This window comes from Haliotis asinina, chromosome 9 (genome assembly GCF_037392515.1).
Source record: "Haliotis asinina isolate JCU_RB_2024 chromosome 9, JCU_Hal_asi_v2, whole genome shotgun sequence".
Taxonomy (NCBI): Eukaryota; Metazoa; Mollusca; class Gastropoda; order Lepetellida; family Haliotidae; genus Haliotis; species Haliotis asinina.
In genome coordinates, this window is record NC_090288.1 from 49,506,938 (window position 1) to 49,527,896 (window position 20,959).

The 20,959-nt window shown below is 37.0% G+C and overlaps 1 protein-coding gene across 1 annotated transcript; it reads left to right on the top strand.

Annotated features, from left to right (window-relative positions):
* The first annotated feature begins 6 nt into the window (after window positions 1-6).
* LOC137295608 (dynein regulatory complex protein 11-like) lies at window positions 7-20,413 on the top strand. Its single transcript, XM_067827045.1, has 18 exons — window positions 7-121; window positions 1,746-1,836; window positions 2,699-2,935; window positions 3,263-3,382; window positions 3,752-3,943; window positions 4,295-4,366; window positions 4,896-5,104; window positions 5,750-5,858; window positions 10,469-10,582; window positions 13,506-13,581; window positions 14,081-14,229; window positions 14,604-14,728; window positions 15,173-15,363; window positions 15,997-16,196; window positions 16,748-16,831; window positions 17,531-17,708; window positions 18,597-18,835; window positions 19,453-20,413. Exons 1-18 carry the CDS (start codon window positions 111-113, stop codon window positions 19,594-19,596), a joined length of 2,541 nt encoding a protein of 846 aa, XP_067683146.1. The 5' UTR covers window positions 7-110; the 3' UTR covers window positions 19,597-20,413.
* Window positions 20,414-20,959: the final 546 nt, after the last annotated feature.

Genomic DNA, 20,959 nt, shown 5'->3' on the forward strand with positions numbered 1-20,959 from the left:
GAGTTTGTTTCCATGACAGCAAATGATAAAACAAAATGGCGCCACGTCGAAGTGTTCTGAGTGGGAAATAAGTGCGTTTTTAGTTATCACGTCCTGCTGTAGCAGTGACAATGTCACACAGGTAAAGTAACATTTTACTTTTACGGCTTAGAAGCGAGTTTTACTGCTGCCAGTAGTAGCATGATTGAATGTTTCCATTGTTTTGTTTATTTGGATAACTTTGTAAATCTGTCATGATATTTTCTTACCTGTCTTGATATTTTTTGGTAGATCTTGTATCGCAAAATTATCATAAATGACTTTTGTTGACATTTTTCACAAATTTTCTCGCATAGGAGATAAAGATTTCTCTGTCAAATGCTTTTTAAACTGTAATATTAATATATGCAGAATATTTGTTTGTAAACTCAGTCAAAGTTTGGGTTGCCTAGAATTTTACATTACAGTGCACTCTTTCTTTCTCAGATTGCTGTATAAACTGGACTGAAACTACAGTCCAAGCCTTCACCCATTGACTTAAGAAATCACTGTACATGTAACTCGGACTGCTATCCCAAACTGTTCCGAATTAGACAGAGTGTACTGTATACCTATTTGTCATGGCAAAATATATATGGCCATTTCACAGTAAGGTTGATGAATCTTGAAATGGGCAGAAAAATAATCAAAATATCATACTTAAATTTGTATTGTTTTTATGATTATAATTAGACAACAGCATATAAAATTGCAAAGCATGGCCTACCTTTAGAATACAGCACCACAAACTTAAAAAATGTGTCAAAGTCTGTTTATGTAATTGTAGGTGATTTTGTTCCAAAGCACATTCTCAAGACGTAATGCTCAATGATGCCGATATAGCTAGAAGGTAGTCTAATTCGCCAAGTGCGTATAAACTCCACTCAGTTATGTTTCATATTCCTGTGTTGAAAGTACAGTGAGGGGTTGCACAATTTTATGCAAGCACCAGTCTGAAATATTTTATTTTCCACTACTTATCCATGACCTATTCAACTCTTTCCGTTCACTGACGTGATGTCACAAGAATTACTTGATAAATTTGCACACTGTGCAACAGTGTATGTGTCATTTGTCTGCATACCATATGGGACGGGAAGTGACAGCATTTATGTTGCACAGATTTTTCCCTTTAACTTTCTTCTAATCATACTTCATGATATTTTGGCAACACAATTTATCCTGTGGTGACACAATTTATCCTGAAAATAAACCTTGGCAAGAGTTATTTCCCCTTATCAAATTTAATTTGTGTGTGCTGTTTTAGCTGTATATAATGTTGATACCCTCTGATAGTATATTTTTTTATATTTGAATATTAATCTAGTGATAATTTACAAAAAATATTTTGATGAATCAAACTGTATTTTTAATTTCCTGTTTTTTTTAGAAGTTAATAATGTGCCAAATATTTTAATACTTTATTTCATATCAATACTGAAACATCTTTATGAAAACACACACAATGAATAATGGAAGTAAACAATTTACTTTAAAGAGAACTTTTACTGACATATTATTTACTTTTTACAAACTGTGCCACAAGGGGGCGCCTCTTGTCAAACAACTGCTCTCTAACTTAGGTACCTGGTATGATATTCAGCCAACTTGCAGAAGTTCAAAGACATACATGGACCATGACAAGGTGTTTTCCATTAATGTCTGTGTACAAGGTGTATTCAGAGTGTCCTTTGCTAAACAAGGATGTATTTCTCTGTTGTCATCAGCTACTACAACAAGCAATGGGCGGAGGCTCAGGCTACCCTGGTGGATATTATCCAGCAGGAGATGCCCCCGGAACCCCCTAAACCAGAGAGGGTGAGTAGCTGTAATGTTACACTTAGAGATGGACCTTATCTTAGAAATAATATCTGTCACTCTTATACATTGTCTCATATTTTAAGCTTAAGTAACTGGAATTGAGATGAATTTATTCTTTGTAAGAGGTTGGAGTGAGTGGGTGTTGGGTGCAAGTTCAGTGATTGGTTGTGATATTGAAGGTTTAAGAATAATGAATAATGATAGATATATATACATTATAATAAAATACAGAAGTTCGACAGACATCCATGAACTTGGCCTCCCCTGGTATGCATTACTACTAAGTGCCATTCAAAAACATTATTCTTGGTAGTCTAGAGTATTGTGTATTCATTTTGTTCTGATAAATACCTTTAATCCATACACAAAAGTATCAATTGTGGACAGAGATGACTATGAGATTTTTTCCTAATGTCGTGATAGACATAATATGACCCAAAGGAAAAAACAAATTTTCCCAAGAGCTAGAATGCATCTTACCCACCTGCACTGTTTCATCATAAGTAAATGTATCGATGATGTTATGGAGGTGTTCGATGGTACTTGAATCTAAAGCCTCTAAATTGGAACATTGTGGGAGCCTAGTGGTGAAAGTGGTCACTCATCATGTCTAAAACCCAGGTTTGATTCCCCACAGGGTATAGTGTGTGAAACCTATGTCTGGAGTCCCCTGCTGTGATATTGCAGGAAATTCTAAAGGTGACGTAACACTAAACTCACACACTCACTCTAAATCATCAACAGAGTACACGTTAGTGTTATGACATTAAAATCAATTAATTAAAATTGTGTTGTACTCTTAAACACTGTCATGAAAGCATAGCCATTATCACCAGAATGACTTTCTTTATTATTCCAGGATCGCTTGGCAGCATTCCAGTTACTGGCAACACTCTACATCAAGTATATTCAAATCTTCCGCCGCCTGGAGCAATCATATGACCAGATTGTTCACCCACAGAAGCGCCGGGTATTGCGACATGTCCTTGATGGCATCATGGGGCGCATCGTAGAACTAAAACATGAAATGGTGAACCTTGAGTTCTCTGAGTACCATTACTTTGATGATGTCCTGTCTGACTTGAAACTAACTCCCGTAAGTTCATTTTGTAGTTCTGTTATTTGTCAAAAGCAATGTTTATAAGATCAACAAGAATATCATTTAGTGTAATTATATTATGTTAAATTGTGTTTATCTGTTTTGATTTCTAACATTTTGTTTTGAATCAAATATATGTCCACTCTGAAAAAGTAATGTTCAATAACATGTCAAGGAGGATTTATTCAAGCATTCTGTCAATGCCACTTCTAATTGTCACAAAACTTTCGTACAGTATGAGTATGTATCTGGTGATCTTCTTATCAAATTATTTAAAAGTATCACATATACTCATTTGTTACTGATATCTTTTCGTCCTTTCAGAATGATGTGGAGATTCCAATTCCCAAATATTTCATCATGGAAAGATTGAAACCTCTCAAAGAGCGTGAAAAACTCTTGGGTCAGATACTGACAAAGATTGGACCACAGGATCAGGAGAGGGTATGTCACGCTAACTGAACGATGACAGTATATAGTGAATACTTCACCAATGTTTTAGTTATGACCTTTATTTTTGTATAGTTTGTGTTAAAGAACTCTGAAAGTTTGATGTCATACAACAGCCCTCTCTAAAAAGTCTTAAAGATTGCTTCTAATTCATAGATGTTCTTTTACTCAAACATTATGTTATGTTCTTGTATAAAGATGTTTTAACTGATCTACCCTAAATAATCAGAAAGTAAGAAATAATGTAAGAGTTTTAGAATTTTGATAGATATTTGGAGCATTTCTTCACTTAAACTCATATTTTAAGTCTTCTTTAAATACATTGATAAGTGACATGTGACACCATGAAGCTTCTCTTCCTAGGACAAGGAGGAAGTCAAGATGCCTCTGGAGGAAGCCATTCGACTGATCCAGATTCATGAGAGAGCCCGCCAGGGACGTCTCCGTGCAAAGTTTATGAGAGAGATCCGTCAGCAGGAGGAGAGAGAAAAACAGAGATCCAGCAAGGGAGCTCCTACCCTGGATCCTGACATCGCTGCCATGAGAATACAGAAGGTATTTTGTTGGTTGGTGTATCACCCACATGTACCACATGGGACTGTTCATAATATATGGCTTGGGGCGTGATGGTGGTGGTAATGATTTTTATGGAGAAGCAATGTATGATGTGATTGACTCACCCTAAAATTAATGTTCAAAGAAGGTCCTTGCAATGATGCTGGTTTCTGAAGAAACACCTCAGTGTGTATTCCAGTTTTGATCAAACTGGAACACGAATATTACAGAAATTGCGAAGTAATGATATTGGGTGTGTTTCAATAAATATATCTTAGAAAGGATGTATGTTATTTTCATGTTTCAATAAATATATTTTAGAAAGGATGTATGTTATTTTCAATTACTCAGGTGTGGAAAGGCTTTGCTCAGCGACGTCAGACCAAACGTGAGAGAGACGAAGAAATGATCTTCATTGGAATGGTAGGAAGACCAACAATGTAGTGTTATTGAACACTGCAGTATGTGAACATTTTATGTGTCTTGTCACTTGAAGCTGAACAAAATTATGTTGCTTTTTTTGTTAAGAGCATATATACAAAGTACAAATTTAATTTGTTAAAAAAAATTGGAAAAAATTCTGCCTGCCCTTCTGTAGCAGTGATGTTCCACGCCCAACATTATAAGTAAGTCCAGGTATTGTAGTCAGTGACATATTCTGGGTTAACTGGTGTGTCATAAGCCATGGTTGTGTCTCAGGTGACGAGGAGTATCAAGATGTAGCTTTCACTGACATGATGAGGAACTCATTGTCCCCCATTTTGGTTGATTGATGCTCATAATGTCAATCTCTGGATTGTCTGGTGCAGGCTTGATTATGTACAGGCTGTTGTCATATATCTTGAAGAAGTCTGACATACTGCTGGATTGGTATTGGTAGAGCCACTTTTTAAAGAACAGTATTATTCTGTGTGATTTGGGCAAAGTTCTTCATGATTATTTTTCTTTCTAGGCCCCACCCACAATTCTGGTGCCACTGAAGAACACCCCCCAGGCTCATGCCCTGAAAACGGAGGAGTCTCGGCGGCGAGTCCAAGAACAAAATGAGCAAGAATACCAGCAGTCTCTCATTACCATCAAGGACAAGATCCAGGACACTGAGGGACCAGACATCAAGGAAACCATGATGGACCAGATCAGACAGTGGTTCATTGAGTGCAGGTAGGTACATTTCAGAATTATTGTCCATTTGCTACAAAATCGTACTGGTGAAATGGCAAATATTTTAACATTCATTCGAAAGCAACAAATCCATGCATGGATTGTGTTACGTACACCTTAAAATTTGTTCTTATCCATGGCATTGTAGCATATGGTCTTCACAATCAGGTTAAAAGTGAAAGCAAAAGGTATCAGTGTCACAGGGTCAGGGTCGGGTTTAGGGTCAAGGTCATGGTCAGGTCAGAGTCGGGGTCAGGTACTTCATGGGATTTCCAGTGTTCCTCCTCTAAGCTGATAATGTTTTAAAAATGCACTGTCGGAACCACAGGGAAATCAGTGGCTGCCAGATTGCTACAGTACTTCATACTGTTATGATATACCAGGTATGTTACCTCCATTGTTTGGTGGTTTAGTTTTCATAGTTATAACCTTTGCATAATTAGTGCTTTTTGTTGGATGAACTGATTGAGATGAAAAGAAATGGTTTAATTCCCAACATGGGTACAATGTGTCTGTCACATTTCTTGTGTCCCTTCAGTGATGTTGCTGGAATATTGCTAAGAGCAGGGCAAAAATATGCTCTCATTCACTCGCTCAAGCTGAATGAATGTTGACAAAATATGAATCTTCTGTCCACAATTCCAGAGATGCTACTGGAAAGTTCCCTGAGTACCCTGATGAAGATGATGGTGGTTCGGCGGCCATATTTAAACAGAAAACTCCAGAAGAACTTGAACAAGAGCTCAGGGAAAAGGTAGGGTGATGGTTTCAATAATATCACAAGTCACAACTTTCAGTGGAATCTGTCAAAATTGGAACACTTTGAATTATGTCTCTTGTTGCTGAAGTGGTAAGGTTACTTGTTTGAACATTAGAGCAATCAAGTAAATAGTCAAACGTGTTTCCAGCATGGTCAGATTTGACAAATGTATTGTTCTTTATTACTGGAATCTGGAGACATGTAAGTAAGGCTGTATCAAGTTTAGTTTAGGATCGTCAAAGTTGGGTACCTGCACACTGGTAACTCAAGTTGTTTACAGTGTTAACTAATGACAGTGTACCAGTAGCTATTATGTCCAGTTATGTCCAGTTAACTTGTAATTGGGTCAATATAATTCCCAGGTCTATTTCCACTTCTGTGGGTGACAAAAATGCATGACTACTTGAAGTTTATCTTGGTTTTAGAAAAACCTTTCTGGCGCAGTATTTAGGGGGCTTGGTTTACTGTCAGATCCACTAACCACAGAAATGGAAAATTCCCAAAATAATGAAATCAGATTGACATTGGTTTTATGTAACGGTGACAGTACAGACTGTTTTGACAACGAAATAGCATTGAACTCAGGTTCTGTCATGTTTTAGATTTATAACAGTACATTTAGTAGGATCAATCCAGATTTGTTGTTACTCAGTCAAATAAAACTTTTAGATGAAAACAAAAATCACATACAATGTATGTGACCTACTGACAAGCTGTTTGACTATTGAAATTTGTAACTCACAAAGAAAAATCAGGTTTATTACAGGTAGTCATGGGGAAAATGAACAAGTATGCTCTGTGTAGATGTCTGTTGTTATGATGTATATCACCTGAATCTTTCTCTTTCGTTTTGCAGTAAATTCATGCAAGTAAATGTGTATATAGTAGTTGGTTTGTTTACAAGCTTACTAGTGAGAGCTCAAGTGAATATGCATTTTAAACCATTAAAAACATTTGTATTAAATTTTCATTATATGTATTTGTCACAGGTTAGGAGAATACAAATTTCTCTTTTTCATGTAAAATATGAAAAACTTAGTTCCATCTGCATGAAGGTACAGTAGTTGGCCATAAGTGAGTCATCTTTAATGAAATTCCCATACATTTACAGGTTAATTGACTCTTGTAAGAATAACTTTCATAAATTTAGTTTTGGTTGAATTGCTTTCAATACTTTCTTACCAGCTGGGAAATGATCTCCGCTACATACACATATTAAACTTCCATTCAATTTTCCAATGACTTTTAAGAAAACTGAAACTATTCAATCAACATATTTTAGACATACCAATCAGGATTAACGTGGCTATTTATTGGATAGATTAAAAGTTATTCTTATATATGGTGCCTAGTAGGATGTAATTTGATAACTATTGAGTAGAAAGATGAAAGAAAATGATGTACACATAGCTGAAGATGATTTCCAAGATGTTTGCAAAATATCAAAATAAAATGGCACTTAATTTATGAAAATTATTCTTGCTAGAGGTAATTAACATGTAAGTTTTGGGAAATGATGACTCACTTCTGGACAACTGCTGTATGCTGATCCATGCAACTTTGTGTCAGCTGTGTACAGGTGTAGGTTATCATCGTTAACTATATTAGCTATAGTCCTAGCTATGAGCTACCATTTATCTTGTATTACGATGTAGTCTGCATGCGTAGTGTGTTGGAGTGTCCTGTATCAGTTTCATTTGCTTTGAAGTTTGAAAGAGGAAAATCACAGCGGAAGGTTTGTTTAACTTTGAAAAATAGAAATGGGATCACAACATTGGTGACAAGTACACTGAATGCTTCATTTTATCTGCTTTTCATGTGTGTTTACCTCAGGCAGGAAGGCTATGAAAACACAATGCCAGTAAGACAGTGGTCATATGTTACACAGGTTATGTTTGGGATTGGGCTTTCTTTGTAAAGTATTTGTAGAACTTCACAGCTTTTCATATCTTTTGGCCATTGGAAGTTTGCCAATTTCCCCATGTCAGAACATGGACTGCCAGTTGTGAGACTTCATTTTGTGGAAATGCAGTGGCTGAGTGAGTTTTGTGTGTTGACAGATGGGTTGGAGTCTTGTATAAGGCTTAACACCAAAAGTACTGTAGTTTATACTTTATTTAGAAAGTGTACTCCCAAATATAACACTCATTAAACATGAACGCTGTGTTAGATAAGACAGGTGTTGCTGCATCATGCATTGTGCTTGTTGTGTGTTTTGTAAGTAGACAGCACTGTTGAAATTCGGGGATCTTTAGGTTGTCTGTAGACCTTTTAGGGATTCCTGAATACATTGGGTCTCCAGTAACCTATGCTGGATATAGAGGCTACTGAAATGGATTAGCTAGAACTTGGTGGCAAATGGACGATTGTGTGTCATACCTGTGAACATCCTCAGTTAGCATTGGTCTTCAGTTACCCATGCTTGTATAGTAAGAGGTGACTAGCGGGATCAGATTGTCAGGCTTTCTGACTTGGTTGACACATGTCATCATATACCAACTGCGTAGATCAATGCTCATGATGTTGATCACTGGATCATCTGGTCCATACTCAATTATTTACAGTGTGGTGTTAAACTACAAACAAAACAATGATTAAAGTGTGTCATCATATCACAAAATTGATGATCAATTATTTACAGACAACCACCACATAGCTGGAATATTGCTGAGTGCAGCTTTAAACAACAGATAAACACAGGTTCTCACAATCAACATATTTTTCTATGTTTCCATAGACATGTATTAAACATTCCAGTTTTCAAGCTGTACAATTTTTAGCAATGATGTTAGTATTTCTAATGCTACACTTTCATATAAACTTGGTTTGCAAATCTGCATGGATGGGGCCAGTGTATATTTTTTACTGCAGACCCAAGATGCTTGCAATCACAAGAAACATCTCTTGATCTCCAACTTCAACCATAGTGATAATCCTTGCATGTCTCACTTGCTGTACATGTTTGTATGAGCTGGCTCCTCCGGTCAAGTCACACAAACCTAATAACTGTGCATCAGCTATGGACGCAGTGCAGCACAGCTAGGGAAATCCCAACTTTATTAGTTGAATTTGCATTTTTGATAATTTGTTTCTGTAAGTCCATACCAAAAGGTATCAAAGTTGTGTTTTGTGTTGCATGTGACCTTTAAAGTTTCCATTCTATGAAGTATATTTTTATGCCTCTAGTTGACAAATAAATCAAAAATATAATTTACATTGTAACCATGGATATTTGAAAATATATGAAAGATGGCTACATATACCATGTAACAGGGATCAGGATTAACCACATTGGGTCAAAATATGTCTTATTGCTTAGGTATGTTTCCATAGAAGTGAAATGCAGACAGATTCATTTAAGTTGACTGAACACAGATGCACAATTAAGTTAGTTATTTTCGGTTAAGCTACTGCAGTTTCACAGAGTGATAGTATGATGTGAAATATGAACTGTATGTTTAAAGGCAGTTAACATGCACTAGATTATACAAGTATGATTGGTTTGTAACTTAGGTTGGCAACTTTTTGTCAGTCAAGAAGCAGCATCTAGCATATGTCCTGAGAAGCGGCATATGACCTTGATATGCAGAGTTACATACCTTTGCTCTTCAGGATCTGCATGTTATGGATATTCAGTTTTCTAAGGGATCTGTTCTCATGGGTTTGGCTGAAGTAGTTAAGTCCACAACCATTCTGTCTTCCAACACTCACTTGAAACCACAAGGAGCATCGCAGAAGTAGAGTCCAGAGTCCAATACCAGCTGACAGTATTACATTACAAACGAATTCTGTTACTGCATGTAATGTGTGGTGTGCTAGTGTTGTAGTCTAGGCATGTCTGTATGTATTGCACATTCATCGTCACCATAATATAGCTGTCACTTTGGGGTGTGCAGTCATGTATTTGTAAAGTGAAACCTCTTTCACTTGAAAATTCCTTCGCCATAATATAGTTTTAATCCATACATGAAACTGGGGGCAAGAGTAAAAGTTTGATCCATTTAACAAAATTATGAAAGCAAAGGTAAAAACAAATAATGTTCACCTGTTTACAGTATCGTGGATGTGATAGTTTCCTGTATTTTCATCTGATATTAGTATTTACTCAGCAGGAATTTCTAGATTAGAACTGGTCCCCACAGATGTTTTCTGTTCATGGGTGACAATTGTTTAGATTGTATGAACATGTCAGTGACCTTGTTGTGTGTCGTATACCTGATGGTGAATACTTTCCTCAAAGGCAAAGGGTTGCCAGAATATGTCTCAATCTGGATGGCCCTTTTGCTTGTTATCTCCAATCACATGATAATTAAGCAAGTTCATAGCCCTGTATGTTGTACAGAAGTAAGGACTGCATGAAGTTATAGAGCGTTCTCTGTGGTATTTTAACTAAATATTCAACACAAATCACCCTCTGTCTGAAAATGGTTGTAAAAAGAAAGATCTAGTTTTGTCTCTTTATGACAGAGTGTATCATTATTACACTCTAGTACTGAAAGATGTGTTTTTCATTTTAAAGTCTGACTTGTTTCTGCAAATGCCAAGATTTGATAAAAATGCATGAGCAGTATTGCATGTGTTAGACTCTCCATCTTGGATTGCAGGAGGATGACAAAGGAAAAGGAAAGAAAGACAAGAAGGGCAAGAAGGGAAAGAAAGACAAGAAAAAGGACAAAAAGGGAAAGAAAGGAAAGAAGGGAAAAGGAGGGGATGATGAGGTAAGGCACTGTGTTACCGTGGCAACCTCACCCTCCATTATCCCTTGTATTTTGTCTCAGTTCTGTTATACCATATGGTGAAACATAACCAGTACCATATATATACTGAGGGAAAAAAATAAGGGATCATATGAAAGGACAAGTGTTCCTATATATTATTCCAGGTTTCTTCACAAGCTATGCAATATAAAGCTTTGATTGTATAGAAAAAGTTCACCTATTTGCTTGTAAAACATTTCTCGGAGTAAAGATGAGCACACCAGACGTTATGGTATATGGAGAATGTGGCAGGTTTCCCCTCCACATATTCCAGCAAACTAGAGTGATCAAATATTGGATAAAGTTATTAAACATGTCATCACACCGTTTACCCCAAAAATGTTATGAAATGATGTTATTGTTGCATGAAAACGGTAAGCAGAACTGGGTATCAGAAGTAAAAAACCTACTCTTCTCAACTGGATTCCATAACCTATGGTATGATCAAAAAGTGTTCGCCCCATCACTGTTTTTAAATACATTCACACAAAGATTAAAAGACATATATCAACAAAAGTGGTTGGGAATTGTTTCATTATCAACAAAGTGTAAGTATTACTCAACACTAAAAACCCACATTTATACTGAAGGTTATCTATCATGTGTAAATGTTAAGAAATTCAGAACAGCATTATCACGTTTTCGTTGCTCATCCCATGATTTATTGATTGAAAAGGGGAGATTTATGAATATAAAAAGAGAAGATAGACTATGTAAATGTTGCACTAACAATGCAATAGAAGACGAATATCATTTCCTTCTTGTCTGTCCAGCATTTGATACACTACGCAGAAAATATATGAAAGAATACTATTTTGTACATCCATCAATTGCCAAATTCTCTTCACTGTTGACGTGTTCAAATGAAAAGGTAATCCAAAATATTGCAATTTTTATTCACAAAGCTATGCTATCCAGACAATTCTTCTATAAATGATATGTATATGGAGTGCGCCCTACAAATGATATAAAGATATGTGTGATATCGAGAAGTGAGTGATTTAGCATGATACTATATTACATTTGCTAAAATGTCATGTATATGATTTGATATGCCATTATATATGATGTACAAGCTGATCTCTGACATATGATATATAGGATATGACGTGAGACGATGATATGATGTATTATGATATGGTATGATACTATTTTCGATGTGAGAACATATATGATACGACATGACATGACATGGTACCATCTGATATCATATGATCTAATATGACGTGATACAGCATTATATGGTATGATATGACTCCATGATATTATACTACTTTATATCATGAGTAGTATGATGTGTGTTTTATACTATAGGCCTGAGGCCTTTCAGTATTGAAATAAATAAATAAAATATAAAGCTTGTGAAGAAACATTGAAAAAAAAAAAGAAGGGAGCACTTGTGCTTTCATGTGATCCCTTATTTTTACCCCTCAGTATATCATAGGTGCACATATCACTTTTGCTCAGCAACATTTCTTTCTGTATTTTGTGGTATGAGACATCATTAAACAATTTAACATGACATCAGTGAAGAGGGCTGTCACATTTGCTTTCTGTGTTTTACTGCACATATGTACATGAATAAAATGTATCATTAAACAAAGAAATTATCACTTATATGAAACCTGCGCAAAATTTCACTCTTATTTTGTGTAGTCATATGACACATTTGATCATGTAATAATCATGAGAGTAATTGTTTGGAAGGCTATTTTTATTAAACTGGAAACAAAAGCAAGGTGAGTCAATCTGAACAGGCACCGATTTCTCAAAACAAACTTTACGCTTTTACTCAAATTTCAAACTGAGCTTGACAAAATGAAACAGCTGAATTTCAACTCAGCTGTATTTTTGAAATTAAAAATAAAGCCCACACAAACTTAATTAAACTATCCACCAAACTGAAATTGTCTACTGTGTTTGAGTTTAATATCGGTTTCGGTTCATTCTGGGAAATCAATTTCCTGTGTTTACTCAAATGTGAGTTAAAAATCAAACTTAAGTCAAACCTTGAGTTTGTTTCGAGAAACTGGGGCCTAGCCCAGGGAGTTTAGCATTAGTAAATGGGGATAATAGTACATGGGATAATCTTGAATGTGATGCAATGTTTTTGTAATTGATGAAAACAGGTGAAAAGAGAAAAACTGAATTGTGACTGGTATGTCACGAGTGAACAAATAATGTAAATTCCAAACCTTTGGAAAAAACAAATACTTTAACCACAAGGCTACCTCACCACCCCATTCAGTTTTTGGGGAAAAGATAGTTCAGAGTTTAACATTGTTTTCTGTATGCATTACTCATTGGGCCCGACCAATTCTATTTCTTGTTTTATAAATGCTTGTTTTATGGATTTTTGTCCTCAGAAATTCTAAAGGCAGGATGGAAAAAAAGTAAAATAAAATCACCTGCCAAAGTAATATTCCTTCTAAATACTATAAATATTTTCCTTGGTTCCTTTTGGTAATTTATGAAGTGTATATAGGGGTAAACAAAAACGAATGTAAAACAGAATTTCTTGTAAGTTTACTTTTTGTCCAAGAAAAACATATGGATTGTAGTTTTTGACAGGGGAAAATTAATCTGTATTTTGTGTGTTATTCTTGAAAAAATATAACTAGCAGATCCATATAACAAGAGGTAATATTGGTCTGGCCTGAAGCTTAAAAATGAAAATGAAAATGATACATCTACCCTAAAAGTTGATTCACTGGAGTCTGTGTTTTGTTCAGATGACAGCATGATCAAATGGATGTTGTTATGTCAACTGTTTTTCAATAATGAAAACACTGGGTTGTCGTTTTACTTCAGCAGCTAGAGTTGCCGAAACACAAATGTATCATTCTACACTTGTGGATAATATATGCATTTTGTTATTTTTAAGGAAGAAGAAGAGGGATGGAAAATGGCTCCTTCCAATTTTGTCCCAGCGGTCAATGAAGGAACAGACCAGTACAAAAGTAAGTTGTGAACAGGCACTGAACAACAATCTTACTCACCTTCATTGGCAGCAAGCTCTTTAGATGCACATTGTATATCTGTTCTTGATATCCCTGTGTTTGTGGATTTCACAGAATGGTAACTGTGTACAACCTGCATCACTTCCTCACACTTGGACAGGGACCCATGAAGATCCAGGTTAGAACTGATCTTCACTAACCCATGCTTGTCGTAACTGGCAACTAACAGGATTGGATGGTCAGACTCTTTGACTTGGATGTATCCCAAATGTCTTGGCCAATACTCATAGTGATTATCACTGGATTGTCTGGTCCAGACTTGATTGTTTACAGACTGCTGGCTCATAGCATGAACATTGCAGCATCATACTAAACTCACTCACTCATTTGGATGGAACAGGGATACACAACTGGGAATCAATTATATGTGCCATGGTGTATGCTTTATGTTGTATGTAAAATGTGATCCACAATTATGCGTGTGTTTTTCATGCTACAGATGTGTGGCAGTTCCGGGACGAGAGTGACAACTTCTCCCAGAAACATGATGCTGAGTTGATAAAGGAGGAGAAGCGGCGGGAGGTGGAGGATGAGGTCAGAGTTCAGGTGGATGAACTGATGAGGACTGAGCTGAAGAACCTCAAGATGGTCAGTACCAGTCAGATGTGCCCTATGTTTTTGTCTGTTTTTGTCTGTTACCCTTCAGTTGTGACATTGTTGCAAATTCAGAAAGCACAATAATTTCACTTTTAATTTAGTAATGATGCAAAAATCTACAATAGAAGGACACTCTTTGTAAGAAACTATAAATTGTCATCCATAAAGTTGTATGCTTTATTCATAAAGCTGTTCTGAGTTTACTTTATTAACATGTAAGTGGTAGGGCTGTGCTATGAAGGGTTTCCTCCAGGATTATTTGAATCTATCACTGACCCCATAATCAGTGACAGTTAACGTAGAGGTTATGACAAGGATTTCTTTTTATGATTGTTATTTTCGAACTCTGATCATGTTGTCCGCAGGCGGTGGATCGTGACAAGGGCAAGAAGGGGAAAGGGAAGAAATCTGGCAAAAAGAAGAAGAAGAAGAAGAAGAGTGGAAAGAAGGGCAAGAAGAAGAAGAAGGAGAAAGATCTTACTCCTGACAGGTAAGTCCAGATGTATTTGTTTTTATGATTGTTGTTTCATGCAAAAGTCAGCAAAATTCCAGCAATATGACAAGGCCTGTAAACACCTGAGTCTTGGCAACATAGACGAGTTGTGGATGTTACGGACAAGGCCCTTAGCCGCATGAGCTGTATGTTTATGCTGCTTCTCAGAAACTGTTCTGGCTTTGATTTATTGATACACGTCCTCATTATCTCACTGGGATACGTTCTGATTAGTTTCCACTATACCCTGGATGCATCTAACTCATAATGCTTAAGGTAGTCATGTTCATCGTATCTGAAATGTGTATACATATCACTGGATTGTCTGGTCCAGACTTGATTAGATACAAACTGCAGCTATATAACTGGAATAATGGTAAGTGCAGCATTAAACATCAAACAAACAAAACTAAAATAAATCTAAAACTCATCCTTTATCAGGACCATTGAGGACCTGTACGAGGAGCTGGTGACTCAGGGCATCATCATCCGTGCCCCACAGGTCAAGCTGTCCGACTTTGAAGGGGAATACAGCTATCTTGGGACCACTCTACGTCAAGCCAACATTGAACCTATGCCCTCCCTCAGTGACGTGAGGAGGCTGGTGACAGAGTTTGGCATACTGCCGTTAGGTAGGTTCAGAAATTAATCATCATAACTTCGGGCCAGAACCTTACTGGAATTACAATCTCTGACCTTGTTGATTTTCAGGACCTTGTTTCTATTCTGGAATTACAACTTTCCTTATTTTTGTACTTAACAAAGACTGTAGTGACCTTGGGGAGGAGGGGTTAGGTTTGGGGTTGGGACTTGGGGTGACATGGGAATTTACAAGGAGTGACAGAAATAAGATGTTTAACCAGAAGAATATGATGTCTTTTGACAGCATTTAGAAGTTGATGACCAAGATATTTTATGGATCAATCTTCTTGAATCTTTTTGACAATTACAGATCCCATCATTAGGGGAACTGACAGTTGATACTATATGTAAGAAATATGTATGCCATGTATATCTGATTCAAAACAGTTGTATATTGGAATCCTTGTTTGGTATTCTTGCACCCAGTGTGGAGTTAGGAGAAGAAGAAGTCTGATGTGTTTTATAAGACAAAGTTGAAATATTCCTGGATAGAGTCACAAACATTGTTCAAGATACCATCCATTGATTTTTCTGGTGTAGATTCTGTTATTTACTGCCTGCTATCATAAAGCTGGAATAATGTGGACAGCTGCATAAAACAACATTCACTCGTGTTACCTCAGGTTCCGCAGCTGTGCATGAGAGTGCACCCATCACCAAGTCCATCATGCTGGCGGGACCTCGTGGTACAGGCAAGCGGATGTTGGTCCACGCTATTTGCCAGGAGACTGGAGCCAACCTGTTTGACCTGAGCGCTGCCAACCTGGCTGGAAAATACCCAGGGAAGGACGGCCTGAAGATGTTGATGCACCTTGTCTTCAAGGTGAGTGCAAGTAAATTTTGTAGTTTTTTGTAGCCCACCCATCCATACCCACCCCGTAGTCTTAATGACACCCCTCTTTTCAGTACCATCCCTCAACACACAAACACATCCACCCTAATCATACCAATTCCTCCAACCTCCATCACAAAAATTCATCATTGCTGTTACTGTTTGTTTGTGTGTTGTTTATTATCGCAATCAGCAATATTAGAGTTCTATGGTGGTGTCAATAATTGAGGTGTCTGGACTAGACAATCTTGTAATCAACAACATGAGCATTGATCTGTACAATTAGGATATGATGACATGTGTCAGCCATTAGTCAGTTAGTCTGACAAGTTGTCATGCCTGACCATCGCCATTATTAACCAACCTATGTGCTTGTTAGGTTTCAATGAAGATTTGTTTGAAGAAGGGTGAATATTTTCTATGCCTATTACATGTCTGTCTGAACATATAGTCAGATATTCTGGAGGTTCATCTAATTTCAGTATCTAGTCTATGAGTCTGTGAGCATACTGCTGACACCTGTAAGTTGTTTGATGTCGTAGGTCGGCCGTCTCATGCAGCCTTCGGTGTTCTACATTGGTGAATGTGAGAAGATGTTCAAGAAGAAAGTCCCCAAAACTGATCCAGTAAGTCAGGGGATTCGTAGAAATAGTTTCTAAAGATGTTAAACCCTGAAATGGCAGTATGTTTGTAGCATGGATAGAACTGGACAAACATAGAAACACATAGTACATCAGTCATGTGATGATCTGGTTTGTCATATACTGGACAAAAATAGTTGGGGATATTTGTAAATTTTGAAATTATTAATAATGATGTATTTATTTGTTGACACTGATGAAATATCAGTCATAAAAAATACCACTATCCCTAACATATTTTGTCCAGTATATATAATAAGCAAGGGTTTGGTGGAATTTTAAAAGGGGAGGTAACTCAAGATAGAAATCTATTCTTGAATATTGTATTATTCTGTTATGTGAATAACTGTTTTACTAACATTTTCTAACAAATGTCAGAGAAAAGCCACAGAGCCTTTTCCTTTTGATCAGACATTTCTGTTAAATGCGAGTTGATTGTACATTTGCACATACATTGTACATCATGAGCAGGTGTGTATGAATGTATGTATGAGGTGAGCACATCCTGCCACACCTGTATCACCCATCACAAACACATGCAAAGGAAAGTCAATTGTTCACCTGATATAATCGAGAGAAAAAATTTGCATTGTACATATTTTTGGTTAAATTTAGAAATGTCCACTGCAACACTTGCTCTGTTTAGAAAAACAGTGATCCCTGATTTGAATGTTTCTTTGTAAGACTGACCCGAAGCGTCTGAAGAAGGAGCTGCCCAAAGCCCTGAAGACCATCAAGTCTGAAGACCGTCTGCTCCTTGTGGGAACAACCAGATGTCCGTTTGACGCAGAGATGAAACCCCTGATGAGCTGCTACAACCGGATCGTCCTCATCCCTCGACCAGACTACGCATCCAGACACTGTGAGTGCAGAAGATTGTGCATTACAGATAGTTATTTCATGCATTTATGTACATCATTCCCATCCTGCATCTTAGGGAAAGGAAGGGTAACAATCTGTGGGTCTTCTATATTACCGTGAGAGTAGTATTTTGGTGTAGGTGTTATCAAGCGAGTGATGATCACTGGTAGGTTTTAGAATCTGCACTGAAACATCTCTCTCATTGTAATAAAGAACCTATTTGAGTGGCATGTGTAAAAGTTGGTGAATCAGACTCATCTGGTTTCATACTTGCTTGACAATGATACAGGAATCTGTATGGAAACATTGCATCAAAATGGATAAAGAAGCTGGTCCTCCATAAAGTTTGTCCTCATGCAACAAAAAAGTAGTTTATTCATGGACTGTCACCCTTCCTTTTTGCTCCTGCTGTTAATTTCCATTATTATTAGGATCCAAGTTAGGTTTGGCCTTCAGCAGCTTGTTGCCAGAGGTAACTGGGTGGTCAGACTAGCTAACAAGGTTAATGCATGTCGTTGTTTCCCTGATGCATATATAGTAGGACCTGGAGTCATCCGACAGATGACATGCTTACATTGTCAGTTTGATGTCGGAGTTGACCTCTTTGGTCATGTGGACAAGGCGTCTGACTTTGGATTAGAAGGTCTGTGTTTCAAATCCCAGCACAGGACTCGGAAATTTTATGGCTGCTACACATAGATCAATTCTTTTGCTGTCAGCTGTCATACCTCCTACAATAAGAATGTAATGTTGGTCATTGTTACATGAACAAACAACTTGTTCCTCAAATATCATTGAGACATGCTGAAACCGAACATAACCTCTTCTAAATGCTATTAACTGGGCAACTCAACTGCTAGTTGTTTGAATTCGACCTCTGCTCCTTCAGTGCTATGGCGGCGCCTCATCACCAAGTATAATGGTGTGTTGACCAATCATCTGGACGTCAGCTCTCTGTCCAAGGTGACAGATGGTTACACACCTGGTCACATGGTGACGGCTGTCCAGCAGGTGCTCACTGACCGTCGTATCCAACAGCTGTCCAAGAAGCACCTGCAGGCTGTGGAGTTTGTGGCACCGCTAGCCAGGATTGACCCCATTTACAAGGAAGAGGAGGAATCTTTCAAGGTATGTACTGAAATGGTACAAAGCACTACAAAGTGAGTATGGTTTTGTGCAATATTCTGCTCTTAGCAGTATTGCAACCATTATTGGTGGGGGGACACCAGAAATGGACTTCACTCAATGTGGGACATTGAACCCAGGTCTTTGACGTGACAAAAGCCTTAACTCCACTGCCTCCCTACTTCATGACAATTTGCCAAAATATGTATATACCAACACAAAGAAATTCTGATACAACTGTAATATCCATTTGAAGGGTGAATATTGTAAATTATTTGATTACAAAATCTAATTCAAACAGTTGAAATCAAAATCTGTTTTGTTTCTGAAAATCTGAAAAATGATTAATACTTTGAGTGAGTGAGTAAATGAGTGAGTAAGTGAATATAGTTTTACGCACTCTTAGCAGTGTTGCAGTAATCACTGAGGTTAGCACCAGAAATGGGCTTCACATATTGTGCCCAAGTTGAGAATGAAACCCAGGTCTTCGGCATGACGAGTGAATGCTTTAACCTGTAAGTGAATGCTGGAATATATACCAGCAGACATGTTCAATAAGCTCTGTATAGATATAATAACATGAATAAACTGTAAATGTTTAACTCAAATGCTCCATACAGGCTTGGTATGCCAAGACACCATTAGGCAAGAAGCGAGCGAAGGCAGCTCAGGGTGATGATGACGACGGTGGTGGAAAGGGAGGGAAAGGAAAGAAAGGCAAAAAAGGAAAGAAGGGGAAGAAAGGAAAGAAGAAGAAGAAATAAAACTAAAGATAAATCTGTGATTTTGTATATTGTGAACTTAGAAAATTATGATGTTCAAAATGGAATATTCACACATTCTTTTAGACTTCATGTCATGAAAAACAGTTTCTAATGGGACTCAGTCAACATCCATGCTAAAATGCTACGTTCAATTTGCAATAAGAATTTGAGATTTTTGTTTGGATTATTTATTCATTGATACAGTTATTCTGTTGTACATAACATTTATAAATGCATATTTTTAATTATGTATGTAGGTACCTGTACAAGAAAACATCGGCCATGTATATATTATCATTTGTGTATGAAAGCAATAACTTTCCCTGTTCACACTATACTGTATCACATATTTTATTTGTATGTAGTATTTGTCAGTGTCCGGCATTACATGTATACTGATTTTCTGTCCATGTTCACCAAATGAAGTCGAGAATATTTTCTGTCCAGTATTATTCAAATATATCATACAACCAAATTAAATGACGAATATTGTCAGTCCAGTACTATTCTAATTATTATTCATGACAACCAAATGAAATGAAGAATATTGTCTGTCCAGTATTTTCCTAATTTGTTGCCCATGGCAGCCAGATGAAATGAAGAATATTGTCTGTTCAGCATTATACTGATTTTCTATAAATGCAACCAAATGTAATGAAGAGTATGAACATACAGAGACACTGTGGGTAACTTACAGGAGATACCAATCTATCTTATAACATTTCTTTGGTGTTCTGTGTTTGTTTTCTGTTCTTGATAACAATGTTTTGTAATAAAACCAAAAACTTTGGTTGAATAAATGATCTGATTTGAGTGACTGAATTGTTCTAGTTTTCATGCACATGGACTAAACCATTCCTGCAAGATAACACCTTGTTTCATTCTGTAATTGTGACTGGATTGACTGCTGTCATATTCAGATGTTGCTCAGAATATCAATCACTGGTTTGTTTGTACGCACTTGATTCTATTGAGGATATTGCCATGTGCTAGAATATTCCTGCATGTGGAATAACAAGGAATGGTAAGAAAAGAAGACACAGAGCTACTGTGTTGAAAGATCAAGGTCTGGGCTTACACCAAATTGATCAAAATGTGAAAAAGACAACTATATATCATGCACAAACACTTACACTTGTGTGAATATTATTTATAGAAACAAAACTGATAAGAATTCCAGCTTATCAAGGTGAACTGTTGATAACCCACCCTGAGCTGATGAGCTGGTCCAAGTATGAGCAGTATCACTGTGGGGAACACCAGAAATGGGCTTCACATGTATTGTACCTATGTGGGGAATTGAACCCATGTATTCCGTGTGAGGAGCAAATGCTTTAACCACTAGGCTACCCTACTGGAGTGA

Coding starts and splice junctions, on each gene's coding strand:
- LOC137295608 (XM_067827045.1), top strand. Junction 10,583..13,505: donor GAAAAGGAGGGGATGATGAG/GTAAGGCACTGT, acceptor GTTATTTTTAAG/GAAGAAGAAGAGGGATGGAA. Junction 18,836..19,452: donor AAGAGGAGGAATCTTTCAAG/GTATGTACTGAA, acceptor TGCTCCATACAG/GCTTGGTATGCCAAGACACC.